The sequence below is a fragment of the Schistocerca gregaria genome, chromosome 7 (assembly GCF_023897955.1).
Source record: "Schistocerca gregaria isolate iqSchGreg1 chromosome 7, iqSchGreg1.2, whole genome shotgun sequence".
Lineage (NCBI taxonomy): Eukaryota > Metazoa > Arthropoda > Insecta > Orthoptera > Acrididae > Schistocerca > Schistocerca gregaria.
The window spans coordinates 120,748,699-120,762,481 of record NC_064926.1 but is presented as its reverse complement, the minus strand read 5'-3'; the positions used below and the strand labels follow the sequence as shown (position 1 = coordinate 120,762,481).

Here is a 13,783-nt window from a genome sequence, read left to right as displayed (position 1 = left end):
TAGAGTGTGTTTTTTCATAAGGTATTGACAACGATGGCCGCCTATTGCTTGTTAAATAAGACACTCTGTTTCCAGATTTTGTCGCAATACCTATTACAAATCTTGTTTGTGCAATTTATACTGTGTTTTGACAAAAAAGAAAAATAAACCTGTCGAAAAGAGAGGCCATTCCTCATAACTGATGAAGATTCTGTAAATGAGAAATGGTTAACATTTCAGAAAAAACTAAATCGACATCTATGTTGCTGTTTTGGCGGGATCCTGTACCCCACGGTATTTTTAAATAGTAGATGATTGGAATGGAAAATTACCGATTGGTTTTGTCCCTGTTTTTCGTCTGAGAAATATGAAAATAATTTGTGGCGGATAGTGTACCGTATTACTATTCGTATCACCGTTCGTACCCGTGGTCTCGGGGTAGCGTCTTTGATGCATAATCAAAACGTCTTCGGTCCTGGGTTCGATCCCGACACTGCCTAAATTTTGATAAATAATCACCATTGGCGGCCGAAGACTTCCGGCATAAGAAGTCAGCCTCATTCTGCCAACGGCCTTGTCAAAGAGGGCGGAGGAGCGGATAGAGGTTCAGGGCACTCTCTTGTCCTAGGGGTGGGAAATTGCCCCTAAAGGCGGAAGAATCAGCAATGATCAATGACATGAGGATGCAGAAGGCAACGGAAACCACTGCATTAAAGACACGTAACGTGTATCCACAGTACATGTGGCCTGTAGTTGGAGAAGTGTCATGATGAGATCTCCATTGGCAAAAGAGTCCGGAATAGTCCTTAATTCGCATCTCCGGGAGGGGACTGCCAAGGGGGAGGTTACCATGAGAAAAAGATTGAATAATCAACGAAAGGATAACGTTCTACGAGTCAGGGCATAGAATGTCAGAAGCTTAAATGTGGTAGGGAAACTAGAAAATCTGAAAACGGAAATGCAAAGGCTCAATCTAGATATAGTAGGGGTCAGTGAAGTGAAGTGGAAGGAAGACAAGGATTTCTGGTCAGATGAGTATCGGGTAATATCAACAGCAGCAGAAAATGGTATAACAGGTGTAGGATTCGTTATGAATAGGAACGTAGGGCAGAGGGTCTGTTACTGTGAACAGTTCAGTGACTGGGTTATTCTAATCAGATTCGACAGCAGACCAACACTGACAACGATAGTTCAGGTATACATGCTGACGTCGCAAGCTGAAGATGAACAGATAGCGAAAGTGTATGAGGAGATTGAAAGGGTAATGCAGTATGTAAAGGGGGACGAAAATCTAATAGTCATGGGCGACTGGAATGCAGTTGTAGGGGAAGGAGTAGAAGAAAACATTACAGGAGAATATGGGCGTGGGACAAGGAATGAAAGAGGAGAAAGACTAATTGAGTTATGTAACAAGTTTCAGCTAGTAATAGCGAATACCCTGTTCAAGAACCACAAGAGGAGGAGGTATACTTGGAAAAGGCCGGGAGATACGGGAAGATTTCAATTAGATTACATCATGGTCAGACAGAGATTCCGAAATCAGATACTGGATTGTAAGGCGTACCCAGGAGCAGATGTAGTCTCAGATCACAATATAGTAGTGATGAAGAGTAGGCTGAAGTTCAAGACATTAGTCAGAAAGTATCATTATGCAAAGAAGTGGGATACGGAAGTTCTAAGAAATGACGAGATACGTTTGAAGTTCTCTAACGCTATAGATACAGCAATAAGGAATAGCGCAGTAGGCAGCACAGTTGAAGAGGAATGAACATCTCTAAAAAGGGCCATCACAGAAGTTGGGAAGGAAAACATAGATACCAAGAAGGTAGCTGCGAAGAAACCATGGTTAACAGAAGAAATACTTCAGTTGATTGATGAAAGGAGGAAGTACAAACATGTTCCGGGAAAATCAGGTATACAGAAATACAAGTCGCTGAGGAATGAAATAAATAGGAAGTGCAGGGAAGCTAAGACGAAATGGCTGCAGGAAAAATGTGACATCGAAAAAGATATGATTGTCGGAAGGACAGACTCAGCATACAGGAAGGTCAAAACAACCTTTGGTGACATTAAAAGCAACGGTGGTAACATTAAGAGTGCAACTGGAACTCCACTGTTAAATGCAGAGGAGAGAGCAGATAGGTGGAAAGAATATACTGAAAGCCTCTATGAGGGTCATGTGATAGAAGAAGAAACAGGAGTCGATTTAGAAGAGATTGGGGATCCAGTATTAGAATCGGAATTTAAAAGAGCTTTGGAGGACTTACGGTCAAATAAGGCAGGAGGGATAGATAACATTCCATCAGAATTTCTAAAATCATTAGGGGAAGTGGCAACAAAACGACTACTCACGTTGGTGTCTACAATATATGAGTCTGGCGACATACCATCTGACTTTCGGAAAAGCATCATCCACACAATTCCGAAGACGGCAAGAGCTGACAAGTGCGAGAATTATCGCACAATCAGCTTAACAGCTCATGCATGGATGCTGCTCACAAGAATAATATACAGAAGAATGGAAAAGAAAATTGATAATGCGCTAGGTGACGATCAGTTTGGCTTTAGGAAAAGTAAAGGCACGAGAGACGCAATTCGGACTTTACAGCTAATAATGGAAGCAAGGCTAAAGAAAAATCAACACACGTTCATAGGATTTGTCGACCTGGAAAAAGCGTTCGACAATATAAAATGGTGCAAGCTGTTCGAGATTCTGAAAAAAAGTAGGGATGAGCTATAGGGAGAGACGGGTCATATACAATATGTACAACAACCAAGAGGGAATAATAAGAGTGGACGACCAAGAACGAAGTGCTCGTATTAAGAAGGGTTATGAAACGTCCCCTTAGAAAAATTATACACGAATGTGATTAAACTGACACACAATAGTTTTTAGCGCAACGCAATCTGACTTCCAAAAATACCTACGAAAGAATGGCCCTGACTAACATTAACCTTTACGTTTCGCAAATCACTTACCTCACAAAAATTTTCGTTACTCAAGCTACTGCAATACAGCGAGCGCCTCTACTGTCAGCTAAATAAAAGATTCAAACTACTGAAGGCACTAACTACTGATAGGCATAGTTAGCAAATGAAAGATTTTAATAGAGAACAAACAATGTATTTACCTCAATAGTCATAATATATATATATCAGTTCATGACACCAATTCTTACAAATTTCAAAACTCCGCCATCTCTCTCCCCACGTCCACCACTGCTGGCGGCTCACCTCCACCTGCGCAACGCTACGCGCTGTTAGCATCCACCTGCCGCTGCCCAACACTACAATGGCGAGTATTACAACAATGCCAACCAGCCACAGACTGCACACGGCACAGCCAGTGATTTTCATACAAAGCGGCGGCGTTACCAATAAAAAACCTAAACAGCCTACTTACAGGGTGTAAGACAAGGCTGTAGCCTTTCGGCCCTACTTTTCAATCTGTACATCGAGGAAGCAATGATGGAAATAAAAGAAATGTTCAGGAGTGGAATTAAAATACAAGGTGGAAGGATATCAATGATACGATTTGCTAATGACATTGCTATCCTGAGTGAAAGTGAAGAAGAATTAAATGATCTGCTGAACGGAATGAACAGTCCAATGAGTACACAGTATGGTTTGAGAGTAAATCGTAGAAAGACGAAGGTAATGAGAAGTAGTAGAAATGAGAACAGCGAGAAACTTAACATCAGGATTGATGGTCACGAAGTCAGTGAAGTTAAGGAATTCTGCTACCTAGGCAGTAAAATAACCAATGACGGACGGAGCAAGGAGGACATCAAAAGCAGACTCGCTATGGCAAAAGAGGCATTTCTGGCCAAGAGAAGTCTACTAATATCAAATACCGGCCTTAATTTGAGAAAGGAATTTCTGAGGATGTACGTCTGGAGTACAGCATTGTATGGTAGTGAAACATGGACTGTGGGAAAATCGGAACAGAAGAGAATCGAAGCATTTGAGATGTGGTGCTATAGACGAATGTTGAAAATTAGGTGGACTGATAAGGTAAGGAATGAGGAGGTTCTACGCAGAATCGGAGAGGAAAGGAATATCTGGAAAACACTGATAAGGAGAAGGGACAGGAGGATAGGACATCTGCTAAGATATGAGGGAATGACTTCCATGGGACTAGAGGGAGCTGTAGAGGGCAAAAACTTGTAGAGGAAGACAGAGATTGGAATATGTCAAGCAAATAATTGAGGACGTAGGTTGCAAGTGCTACTCTGAGATGAAGAAGTTAGCACAGGAAAGGAATTCGTGGCGGGCCGCATCAAACCAGTCAGTAGACCGATGACCAAAAAAAAAAAAATCCCCATACAGAGTGGTGAACTTCTCTATCATTATATTCTAATGTGATAAAGATAGATCACACATACTGATAATGTCTTTAACCTGAATGAGTAGTCTCAAGCGGCTCATAGAGTAACAACTACAGTATCCTTGTAACTATCCGTCAAAGTCAATATTACTGATGAAGTAAAAAGAATTTGTAGCAAGAACATTCACTTCTTTACTCCGTAAAGCGCTTGGAACGGATAGTTAGTTCGGTATTTGGTGTACTTCTACATATGTTAACTGCAGTTGAGATATAGAAAGAAAATCCTACTGTATGTTTCAGTACCAGTTATTCACTATTAAACTATTACAAGATTTCCCTGCTATGACAACAAAACTGGCGAATTATTTTAATCTGCATAACTGAACTTCTTTAGCCCAAATCGCCACCGATGACGTTTTTCCGAAAGAGAAAAGTAACACGTCAGGCCAAAATGAATCGTTCCTTTTGTTCTAACTTCAGAGTCGTATTGTAACCCAGTGTATTTTTACTATGGAATAGGTTTTACCGAAACATAGCAAATGATTTTCTTTATGCACGTTGAACAAATAGTTCTGAAACAGTGGGTGATTAATGAAGGAACTGAATACAAATTAGGTCCACACCTTATCAAGAAGTGCATCCTAGATATCAAAATAAACGTGTTGTTTCTTCACTTATGTAGAAATCAAATCTCGTTTAACCATCAGTCGAGGGCACTTAAAGATTACATTGTTTCAATACATTATGAACCGTTTAAGACTACTTATGAAGATTAGAATAGATTATATCTATGAGTAATCTATCTCTAATACACTAAAAGATAATTATGGTGGAGACGTTCACCACTCCACTCTCAATGAGGATAGGAAGAAAAATACGGTGCGCTATTTACCCACAATTATTTTCATATTTCTCAGGTAGAAAAGAGGGACAAAAGCAATTGATAATGTTCCAGTCATTCACTATCAAAAATACCATGGGGAGTACTGGATCCCACCAAAACAGCAACAGAGTCGGTGATTCATCAGTTAGCAGGGACGTCTACATTTCCTTCATCTACAGGTTTAATTTTGCTTTTTTGCCGTAACACAGTATAAATTGCACTAACTCACCTTGCAATCGTCTTTGCGATAGAATCTGGAAAGAATGTCTTATTAAACAACTAATAGGTGGCCAGAGTTGTCAATGTCTTACGAAAAACCTCACCTTGTCGGTTTGCTGTAATACAAGAAAAGAAATGTTACTTTCATTTCTACATGAGCAAATTCATTTTTCAACAGTTGTGGAAGACTCTTAAAAAGTTGAAGTACTGGATTCCTAAAATAAAAGTAAAACCATGGCATCTGCTATGTCTCCGTAGATAAGAAATTTCCCTATGTTAACCACATAGTAAAATACTCTTTTTGTGTGTTATCATTCGTCAACATCTCGTACCAGTATCTTCAACTCTTTAGGCGATATGGTGTATGATATGAGTATTTAATTCCCTCGCGCGTGCGATCGGAAGTATAAGTGCTACATAAATTCAGTTTTCTCCAGACTGTAAACAGAAGATCTATAGAAAAATTCAAATATATAAAGATAAAAATAAGTTTACCTGTTGTTGCGTACGACTCACAGTGATTTACGTGCTCCACGTCCAACTGTTGTGCAGGGATCAGATAAATTTACGTTTTTCGTTCTGCGCGTGGTTCCTGTGACCTGTCGCTCATGCCAGTAACTATTCCAGTTTAACAGAAGATGGTATATGAATTGGAGGGTTCAGTTGAGTGAACAACCGCATGGATTTATTCTTGTCTTTGTCTTACCGCCTACAATCAGTACCGCGAGACAGTCAGAACTGTAGTTGATGTCTTGTGCGGTATGGCACGAAAACAGTTGACGGAAAGCGAAATTATTGCTGAATTGTTTGTGGAAAATTGTTCTGACGTTCTGAGTAATTCAGATGATTTTACTGATAGTGGTAGTGGAAGTGAAGAAGAAAAGAACGTGGAAATATTCAACCAAAGTGAGACAATTGTGAACGATACAGATGACGAAGCTTCTGACAGTGAAAGCTGGCTGAAAAAGGACAATAAACATTTAGAGGAATTCCAGGGGTAAAAGCACTTCCCAGTTAGACCAATAGCGTTAGAAGTAATCTAGAATTATTTGTACGGGATGAATTGATGGATTAGATGTCGACGCAATCATACTTGTATTACGAACAAAAGGAAAGCCATTATAGAGAATCTCCCAAACCTCCGAAATTTACGAAAATCGTTGCTGTTGAACTGAAAAAGATTCTGGGCATGATTAACTTGATTGGACAAATAAAAAAAGATTATTTTAATAACTATTGTTTAACATCTCCTCCAATAGAGACACTGACTTTTGGCAAGCTAATGAGCAAAAAAAAGTACTGAGCAGATATGGATATCGTGGCATTTCAATGACAATTACTTACAGAGCAGTATGTAAAACAGACTCCACAAAATAGAGCCAGTGCTAAAGGACTTTCTAGGTAAGTTTCAAAACATATACAAACTTGAATAGGAGCTTTCTCTAAATGAAACAATGATACCTTAGAGAAACCGGATATATTATCCTGGAAAACTTATCAGATATGGTTTGGTTGTTCGTATGGTTTGCAAAAGTGTAAGTGTATATACAGAGTGTGCATAAAGCCCAGGAACCCTTTCAATTATTTATTGCGCAAGAACTAATCATTGTACAGATGTCATACATATTGCGTTTTGAAGAGAAACTCTGAAAGTTTTTTTACAAACATTCGATATGCGAATCATGAGTGACCCGGCAGACGTCAGTACGGTAACTGAATTCTTGCCACACCCGTCCCAGCACGGCATCGTCTACTGTGGCAGTCGCTTCCCGTATTCTCTCCCGGAGCTCTGCTACATCACGTGGTAGAGGCGGCACATACACCAGATCTTTAATGAGTCCCAACAGAAACAAGTCACACGGAGTGAGATCTGGTTTTTGTCGAACTCCAACGCACAGAAAACACATACTGCAGCTGAGCTCGCCATGTTTGCGACTAGCGCTGACTATTTATTTGCAAATGACCAAGCCACGCTGTGGCAGTATGCATGAAAAAAAATTTCAGAGTTTCTCTTCAAAATGACATAAGTATTTATCTGCCCAATGTTTGGTTCTTATGCAATAAATATTTGAAAGTGTTCCTGGACTTTATGTACACCCTGAATCTGCAATCTAGAAATATACAATGGGGAAGGAAAAAAGCTTCAAGACATTATTCTCTCTCTACTTCCACCTCACGTTCGCACATACAGTACAGACTGCCCAATCTTACCTTGCAGTGTCTTATTAATAAGAAACTGTTTCACGATTCTGTCACAATAGATATAGCTACATAAGTTTTTGCAAACAAAAAACGCAAAATTAAACTTGTTAACAAAAGAAATATAACCGTTCCTCATGATTTATGAGGTTTCTTCAAATGATAAATAGCTAACACTTCAGACAGAAATAAATCGCCAATTCTGCTGCAATTTCGGTGGAAACCTGCAACCCACCGTATTTTTAATAGTGTACGACTGGAATGGAAGCTTACAAAGGGATTTTCTCCCAATTTTTCCTCTCAAATATAGTGTTCAATGTTTCTGCTTCTATCCCACTCACAGTGAAGAGCTGAACTTGTCTGTCATAATTACATTTTAATCTCCTAAACATAGGTTATACATAATTACAGTCTATTTTAACCATAATGAGTAGTTTCGAGCAGTTCATAAAGTGATGAAACGATGTAGCTTTTAAGGAGTATCAATGATGAAAGGAGATTGGATGGTTTTTTTTTGCAGCAACATAAGTGAAGAAATTACACACTCATTTTCACTTTCAGGATGTACTTCTTGATAAGCCATTGACCGGATTTGTCCTCATTTCTTCACTTAATGAACCACTGTTTCTACAGGTTTAAGATCCGGAAAGAAAATCATGTACTTAGTTTCAGTACTACCTGTTCCTTATTAAGGACAGACTGGGTTAAAATTATCATGAAATTACAACGAAAGGAATGATTTATTTTGGGCTGACTTGTTAACCTCCTCTCTTTCCGAAAAGTGTAATTAGTGGCGATTTTTTTCTAAAACAGTTTAACAACATAGATGACAGTAAATCGCAAGTTCGGTTACAGTTTCAAGAGAATGCTGTACACCAGTGTCTCTTTAACAATAAACAGCTAGGTCTGAATCTTATCAAAGGATTTTCTTTCTACACCTCTGTTACATTTGACATACTAAAAGGTACAGCAAGTAGTGTACCATATTTCCGTTCCTATACCCGTACAGACTGAGGAAGTGAATCTCATTGCTACAAATGTCTTTTGATTCATCAATGATATTGATTTTGAAGAATAGTTGGCAAGGTTCTGCAAGTTGTTACTGTGTTCACAGATTCAAAGTTATGAAATAGTTTTGTTTGGTCACTTTTACTCTGCAGAAAAATGCACTATTGTTCTATTAGAACAATGTCACAAAAAATGATAGTCATTTCTCTATGAACCACTTGATATTACTACTTAAGACTGAAATAGATTATAAATTTAATATATAATGTATTTTTAAATATATACAATCTATATTTAACACATTAGAATATAATTACGGTAGAGAAGTTCACCACTTCACTCTGAATAGGGGTAGGAACAGAAATACACTGTTTTCTGCGTATTATTTTGATGTTTCTCAGGTGAAAAACAGGGTGAAAATACTTTCGTAAGTTTCAATTCTAGTCGTTCACTATTGAAAGTAAGATGATTCACAGGATTCCGCCAAAACGGCAACAGAATTGGCGATTTATTTTTGTCTGACCTCATAACCATTTCTCATTTGAAGAAATATCGTCAATTGTGAGGTATGGCTACATTTCTCATGTTGACAGATTTAGTTTTGCTTTTTTTGTTAAAGTGCGGTATAAACTGGACAAACCTACCTTGATAAAGAATCGTGACACAGGCAACTAGAGTCGTCAATATCTTTTCTGTAAAATAAGTTAGAAATTTGAGGTTTGGTTTCATACTAGCATATCCTCTTTTCAAGATTCTTAAAAATTACAATACTGAATTAAATAATAAAATAAATATTATAGATTCTGCTAAATCGCCATAGATAAAAATGTTCCTTATGTTAATGTTATAGCAAAACACTGTTCTCTTCGCATGCTATCGCTTACCACGATCTCATATCGATATCTCGAACGGTTTAGAAGATATGAGGTATGTTATGAATATTTCATTTTCCTACTCATGCGGAAGGAAGTGATCGTACTACACAAATTTCCTTTTCTTGAGATTGGAGACAGATACCTCCTCCCAAGTCTAAAGAAAGTCATTATATCTTCGCTGATTTTATTCGCAGCAACGTATGGTGGAATATGCCACAAACGTAAAATCATAGCGACTCATATTTTTCACTGCAGACTTTTCCGAATTCAGCACGGCATCGTACTTAGATGTGAAGTTCACGTTACCTATGACAATTAGCTAGATGACGGGCACTTCACCATGAAGATGACATACAAAGTATAAATAACTTGAAAATAGTTTTTTCAACCGATACTTTCTGAAAAATCTTTTGAATGAGATTGGTGGACGTGAGCCTCGATTCTGTAAGCGCAGCACGTCCTTAACCGGTGCGCCGAAACCCTGCAAAGAATGTCTCATTGATTCCGGGTCGCTGGCAGGGATGGCTCCGCGCTCGTCCTCGCCGCCACCCGGCTGCCATTGTGTGCTGCCTCATTATGTGCAGGGTATTTCCTGCTCTGGGTCAAGCTGCCTAGTGCAGTCCACCCTGAGCAGATAGCCCGCTTTCATTCTGTGCACATCCTAACGGACGAGCCCGCTCGGGGGTTAAGAACAGTCGAAGGTAAAAGATCCAACCGACAGGGACCGGAGACGAATTTCATGCCTTTGTCAATGCAAGCGGTTTCAATAAGTTTCCTTTAATTTACGTCTATGGTCACAAACTTTTGTTAACGGACTACCGGTTGCAGTCTGTAATGACCATCGTCAGATCTGCAGCAAAAAATGGGAAAAAAACATAAATACACTCGCAGATTAAAACAATAAATAGATCATAATGAAAAGTATTACTGACAAACATATACATTTATGTGCTGTAAGCATTCTGGTACCGCACGCAGCTGAATTTGAATCCCAGGCAGAAGTCATGGACGTCGGAGACCCCTGGAGGTCTCTGCACCATCGCGCCGTAAGCTGTGGCGGCGCGCGCCTCCTGGCCTGCACTTAGTGTGAGGGCGCTACAGTGGAACACGTGGTTCCAGCAACCAATAGCGGCGCCCTCGATAGAATATTTAAGCGCCTGCCTCTCAATAAGCCAGCGAGTCTAGTCTTGTGTACGTCTATGGACACATCGCCTCACGTTAGACGTCTTACTTATTTTATTGTTCTGTGTACAAGTAGACATGGTTGTTAGGTTGAAGCTCTTCCTCGTCCCAAGGACTTATCTGAACAGCTGGTGTTTTTGGGCAAGGTTTCTTATTACTTAAAGTTCTCGACCCAGGCTGCCTCCATTAACCTCTCAGTCACTTGCGTCGCAAAGGGGTACCTTTTGTTTGGACTCCTGCTTGTGACCAGACTTTAAAGGTGATGCTGAAGTACACCCCTTGACACACTCCCTTTTCTCCGGACCGCCCCTTGGTTGTGGCGGCTGATGCGTCGGCACACGGCATTGGGGCCGTCCTCGCGCGCTGGAATTACTGATGGCTCCGAACAGCCCATCGCTTATGCCTCTAAGACGTTGACCCGAGCACAACGGAACTACTCCCAGATTGAAAAGGAGGCCCTGGCGATCGGGTTCGTCGTCCAAAACTTTCACACCTATCTCTTTGGGGCAAAGTTCATCCTCCTGACGGACCATAAATCCTCTTCGGACCCCACTCTCACCTGCCAGAGCAGAGGCTCAACGTCTCCAGTGCTGGGTGTTGTTTTTACGTAATTACACATACACCATCTGGTATGAGCCCACCGCCCACCATGCTAACCTGGACGCTTTGTCATGTCTCCCAGCAGGCCCCGATCCTGCCTTTGACCAACAGGAGGTCCTCTGCTTTCACACTGACTCCACCCACTGGGATGCACTGCATGAACTGCGTCTCATAGCTGCTCACATTGCTGAGGCTACCTGCCATGACCCTGTCTTGTGGCGCGTTCTCCACTACATGGTCCACGGGTGGTCCTCCTGTGTTACTTGTCAGATGCAGCCCGATTTCCACCCCGGCGCCACCTGTCCCACAGACTCTCCATGGTGGGTGACGACCTTCTGTTGGCCACAGAGTCAGATGCCCATCGGGTGGTCATCCTTCCGGACTTGCGGCTTTGGGTGCTCAGTTTGTTACAACACGGGCACTGGGTTATGTCCTGTATGAAAGTTTTGGCTCGCTGGCACGTATATTGGCCCAGCATCAATAGTGATACTGAGCGCCTGGTGTGTGGGTTCTCCGTCTGTGTGTGTCATCAGGTAAGAACCCCTCAGTTGTTTGCACCGTGACTTGTGCCTTGTCAGCTCGGGACTGCATCTATATTGATTTGTGGGCCCATTTTTGAGGTCCAAGCGGTTACTCATCATTGATGCCTACTCCAAATACCCATATGTTGTCCACATGGCATCCAGCACTACAGAGGCTACACTCACAACCTTGGCCCAGGTTCTCGCCATTGAAGGCCTGCCACAAACCTTGGTCTCAGATAATGGTCCCCAATTCACAACGTCCTCCTTCCACAACTTCTGTCAGGCCAACGGTGTCAAACATATCTGTAGCCCCCGTTTCCTCCGTTCATCCAATGGTGCGGCACAGAAGCTTGTCCGCACTTTTCAACACCAGTTGACTAAGGTGGTCGACACATCTCCAAACACATCGTCCCTCACCCTGTTTTTGAGCACCTTTTGCACTACGCCAGTTGACGGATGCAGTCTGGTACAGTTCCTTCATGGGCGACAGCCATTGACCCTGCTCCATTTGCTGATGCCATCCTTCACCTGCCCCCACTCCCAGCCCTCGCAGCGGTATGCCCCTGGCACAGCCGTGTGGCCCCGTGAGAATGGGCACAAGGTGGGTTGGACACCCACCCTGGTCGTCGCCGCCATGGGCGGCATCTGATGTTCCTACAGACGTCAAAAGTGTTGGAGCGCCACCATCATAATCAGCTCCACCCTTGTGACCCCTTGGGAATCGTGCTGCTGCCTCTTCCCCTACCTCCTTCATGTGTGGTCGTGATCCTCGAGTCACCGTCCCTGCCCCCCGATTGCCGTCTCCCCGCGGGCCTGCCGCCGGCCCTCTCCGCCCCCAGGTGGTTCACCGACTCCCTCCCCCACCCTGGACTTTGGATCGGCTGTCGTAGATCCCTCAGTCTTTCTTCGTCCCTGCCAGTAGCGATTGATGAGCCTGGCTCCTCTTCCCGCTGCAGCCCACCTTGACACCATCTAGAGTGTTTCCGCCCCTAGGCGCAAGTCTCAGGGGAGAGGGAATTTGAATCCCCACCACGTCATGGATGTCGAAGACACCTAGAGGTCTCTGAACCATCACGCCATCAGCTGTGGCAGCGCACCATGCCTCCTGGCCTGCATTAATATGAGGGCACCACAGTGGAACACGTGGTTCCAGCGGCCAACAGTGGCGCCCTCGATAGAGTATTTAAGCGCGTGCCTCTTTCTCAGCCAGTTCCCTCGACCTTGAACGCGCTTACAACCGTGTATGGCATTCCGGTCTTCTCTTCAGGCTCCAGATCTTCGCCCTTGCTATCAACTATGTCAGTCTCATTGGGTCCTATCTTTCCCAACGTCACCATCCATAGTATGGTGTGCCCCAAGGTTTCGTCCTCTTCCCCCTTCTATACCTTCCATATACAGTGGACATGCCACCGCCTTCACCCCCCACCCACCTTCTCCAATACGCCAAAGACATCGCCTTCCTTGCCCTTGCCCTCGCCCCCACCCTTCAGTGCTCTCAACACCGTTTCCAATCCCATCTTGACCGGTTCACCCCTTGGTGTAACCAGTGGTTGCTCAAGGTCAATCCTTCCAAGACCCAGGCGATCATTGTAGGAAAAACCACCCCTTCCTGCATCTCATCGACTTCTATATCACCATTTATGGCCGTCCTGTCACCCTCACTCCCACCCTCAAGTATCTTGGCGTCACCCTTGACCGTCGCCTCTCATGGACTCCCCATCTCCAGACAATCCAAGCCAAGGCACGATCCTGCCTAGGTCTCCTCAAGCTCCTTTCTGGCCGAACATGGAGACCCCTCCACTATTCTCCACACCTATAAATCCCTCATCCGCCTTATCCTCTGCTATGCTCACCCTGCATGGATCTCCACCCCTCCTACCTTTTACAAATCCCTTGAAATCCTAGAACACCATGCGCTCTGCCTTCCCTATCGCATCCGCCTCCCATTCCCGACATAGACACTATATGACCTCATACCGTTCCCGCA

General features: G+C 42.8%; 1 protein-coding gene across 1 annotated transcript in view; it reads right to left on the bottom strand.

Annotated features, from left to right (window-relative positions):
• The window catches only part of LOC126282317 (zinc finger protein interacting with ribonucleoprotein K-like), a 147,448-nt gene extending 135,972 nt beyond the window's left edge, over positions 1-11,476 (bottom strand). Inside the window, exon 1 of the mRNA XM_049981974.1 lies at positions 11,382-11,476. Within this exon, the coding sequence (XP_049837931.1) occupies positions 11,382-11,476 (95 nt within the window). The remainder of the gene's footprint in view (positions 1-11,381) is intronic.
• Positions 11,477-13,783: the final 2,307 nt, after the last annotated feature.